The sequence below is a fragment of the Eimeria maxima genome, genomic scaffold (assembly GCF_000499605.1).
Source record: "Eimeria maxima Weybridge genomic scaffold, Emw_scaff1554, whole genome shotgun sequence".
NCBI classification, from domain to species: Eukaryota; Apicomplexa; class Conoidasida; order Eucoccidiorida; family Eimeriidae; genus Eimeria; species Eimeria maxima.
This window is the reverse complement of record NW_013564493.1, coordinates 1-2500: the sequence shown is the minus strand read 5'-3', so window position 1 is coordinate 2500 and position 2500 is coordinate 1. Positions and strand designations below refer to the sequence as shown.

General features: G+C 40.8%; 1 protein-coding gene across 1 annotated transcript in view; it reads left to right on the top strand.

The window, feature by feature from the left end:
• EMWEY_00053720 (hypothetical protein) overlaps positions 1–749 on the top strand; it is a gene marked incomplete at both ends in the record, with an annotated part of 1849 nt that extends 1100 nt beyond the window's left edge. Inside the window, 2 exons of the mRNA XM_013480048.1 lie at positions 104–311; positions 727–749. Of these exons, the coding sequence (XP_013335502.1) occupies positions 104–311; positions 727–749 (231 nt within the window). The remainder of the gene's footprint in view (positions 1–103; positions 312–726) is intronic.
• Between the last annotated feature and the right edge of the window lie 1751 nt (positions 750–2500).

Genomic DNA, 2500 nt, shown 5'->3' with positions numbered 1-2500 from the left:
TCACGATGCTCAATCACGGGTACTTTTGAGGCTCGCTGGTGGTAGTAAGAGAACCTAGTGTTTAGGGTTTAGGGTTTAGGGTTTAGGGTTTGTGTGTGTGCAGGAGAACATGAGGGATATAGCCGATTCTCTAGTGACTCGCGGCTGCCTCTCTATCCAAGACCTCTTGGATCTCCTGCAGCAGCAGCAGCAGCAGCAGCAGAAGCAGCAGCCGGCTGTTGACTGGGAAGGAGAGGAAGCAGGTGCTGCAGAAGCAGCAGCAGCAGCAGCAGACACATTTGCAGCAGGAGCCTTCCTGAGGGAGCGGTTTGGTTTGAGTTACATGCAGAGCATGCAGCTGCTGCAGTTGCTGCAGAAGTTGCAGCAGCAGCAGCAGCAACAGCAGCAGCAGCAGCAGCAGGAACTAGAAGGAGTGTGGCATATGCAACAGCCACACGCAGATAGAGAATATAAGAAGATCCCCGACAGGGTCCGCTGCTCCTGCTGCTGCTGTTGCTTCTGCAGTTGCTGCTGTTGCTGCTGCTGTTCTTGGTGCTGTTGCTGCTACTGTTCGTTCATGATTTACCCCGTTACTCCTCCGCAACAGTTTAGGTTTTAGGGTTTAGGGTTTGGGGTTTATGTATATTCATGTATATTCATGCCTTTCCTTTAAAAGAAGGGTTTATAAGATGACATAATAAACCCATTAGGGTTTAGGGTTTAGGGTTTATGTATGTATATATGCAGGTATATTCATATGTTTCTTATAAAAGAAGGGTTTATGATGATATAATAAACACATTAGGGTTTAGACGTTTACATCATTTACATCAATTAGGGGTTTGTAAATATGTATTCCCTTCTGCTACACACTCAAGATTTGAACACTCTCTTGGTAATTAGGGTTTAGGGTTTAGGGTTTAGGGTTTAGGGTTTGGGGTTTATGTATGTCTTTATTTCTGCAACACACTCAATATTTGAACAACATTCTCCTACTAATTTATCTATTTAGGGTTTAGGGTTTATTTATTTATATTATTTATTTATATTATTTATTTATTTATTTATTTATTTATTTATTTATTTATTTTGTGTATAGGTGTAGGTTTTTTAGCTCGTTGTTATTTTTCTTCTTTATCTCAACAACATCTAAGAAGTATAAAAACGCCGCTATTTTATCCATCCCCCTCCCCCTTCACCACCGCCAGCAGCAGCAGCAGCAGCAGCAACAGCAGCAGCAGCAGCAGCAGCAATTATTTATTAGAGAATAATTATTATACATCTGCATGCCAAGAAGTTCGTCGTCTGCAATTTTGTGTTGAACTTTCGGGGCTTTGTCATGATTTAGGTCATGGTCCTTTTAGTCATTTATTTGAATCAGATTTTATTAATATAATTAGATCTAAATCTTCTGCTGCTGCTGCTGCAGCAGCAACAGCAGCAGCAGCACAAGATGCTGCAGATCGTGCAGCAGCAGCAGCTGCTTCGGCGTCTTCTGGCGGTTATGGCGGTAGTTTTGGTGCTGCTGCAGGAGATCCATCAGCAGCAGCAGCAACAGCAGCAGCAGCATCAACAGCTGCTGCTGCTGCTGCTGCTGCAGCAGCAGCAGATCCAGCAGTGCATGCACGTCCTCTATGGCACCATGAAGAAATGAGCCAATTAATTGCAGAAAATATTTTAGGGGATTTTATTGATTGTGGAGGAGAGAAAGAAATAGAAATTGATGATGTACAACTTATTAAGACCCTAATTAGGGGGGCCCCTCCTAATTGGAGGGGCCCCTCCTCTCTAGACCCTCTTGATGAACTTTATAGAGCATCATTTGATATTGTTGGTGAGAAACCCTATACTAGGGTTTTCTTAGGGTTTAGGGTTTAGGAGGCTTCTAGGGGTTAGGGTTTAGGGTTTAGGGTTTCTCAGGGTTTATTTATGAGGGTTAGTTTAGCGATTTTTTAGGGTTCATTTAGGGTTTATCTTTCAGGGTTGAGGTTTAGGGTTTATCCCTTTTTATTTTATGGTTTATTTTTATTTTAGGGTTTATTAGGGTTTAGGGTTTAGGGTTTAGGGTTTGTATGTGTGTGTGTGTGTGTATTTTTAAGCGAATAGGAGGACAGGTGTAGATGTAGATCGTTTTGATTATTTATTACGTGATTCTTTTTGTGTTCCTTTTTTCGTTCCTTTTTCTTCTTTTTTTTCTCCTTATTTACCTTTTTGTCTTATTAATCAATCAAGAATTATTAATTCTTTTATTTGTTTTAATATACAAGAAATAAATAATATTTTCTCTCTTTTTTATACAAGATATTCTTTATTTAATTGTCTTTATCTGCATAAAAAGGTAAGGTAACCCTAAACCCTAAACCCTAAACCCTCATAATTATTAGGCTCTCTGCTGCTGCTGCTACTGCTGCAGTTGTAGCTGAAGATGCAACAGAAAACAACTTTACCGAGGGTTTAGGGTTTTGTAGGGTTTAGGGTTTAGGGTTTGGCGTGTGCAGGTTCGGGCAATTGAGCTAATGAT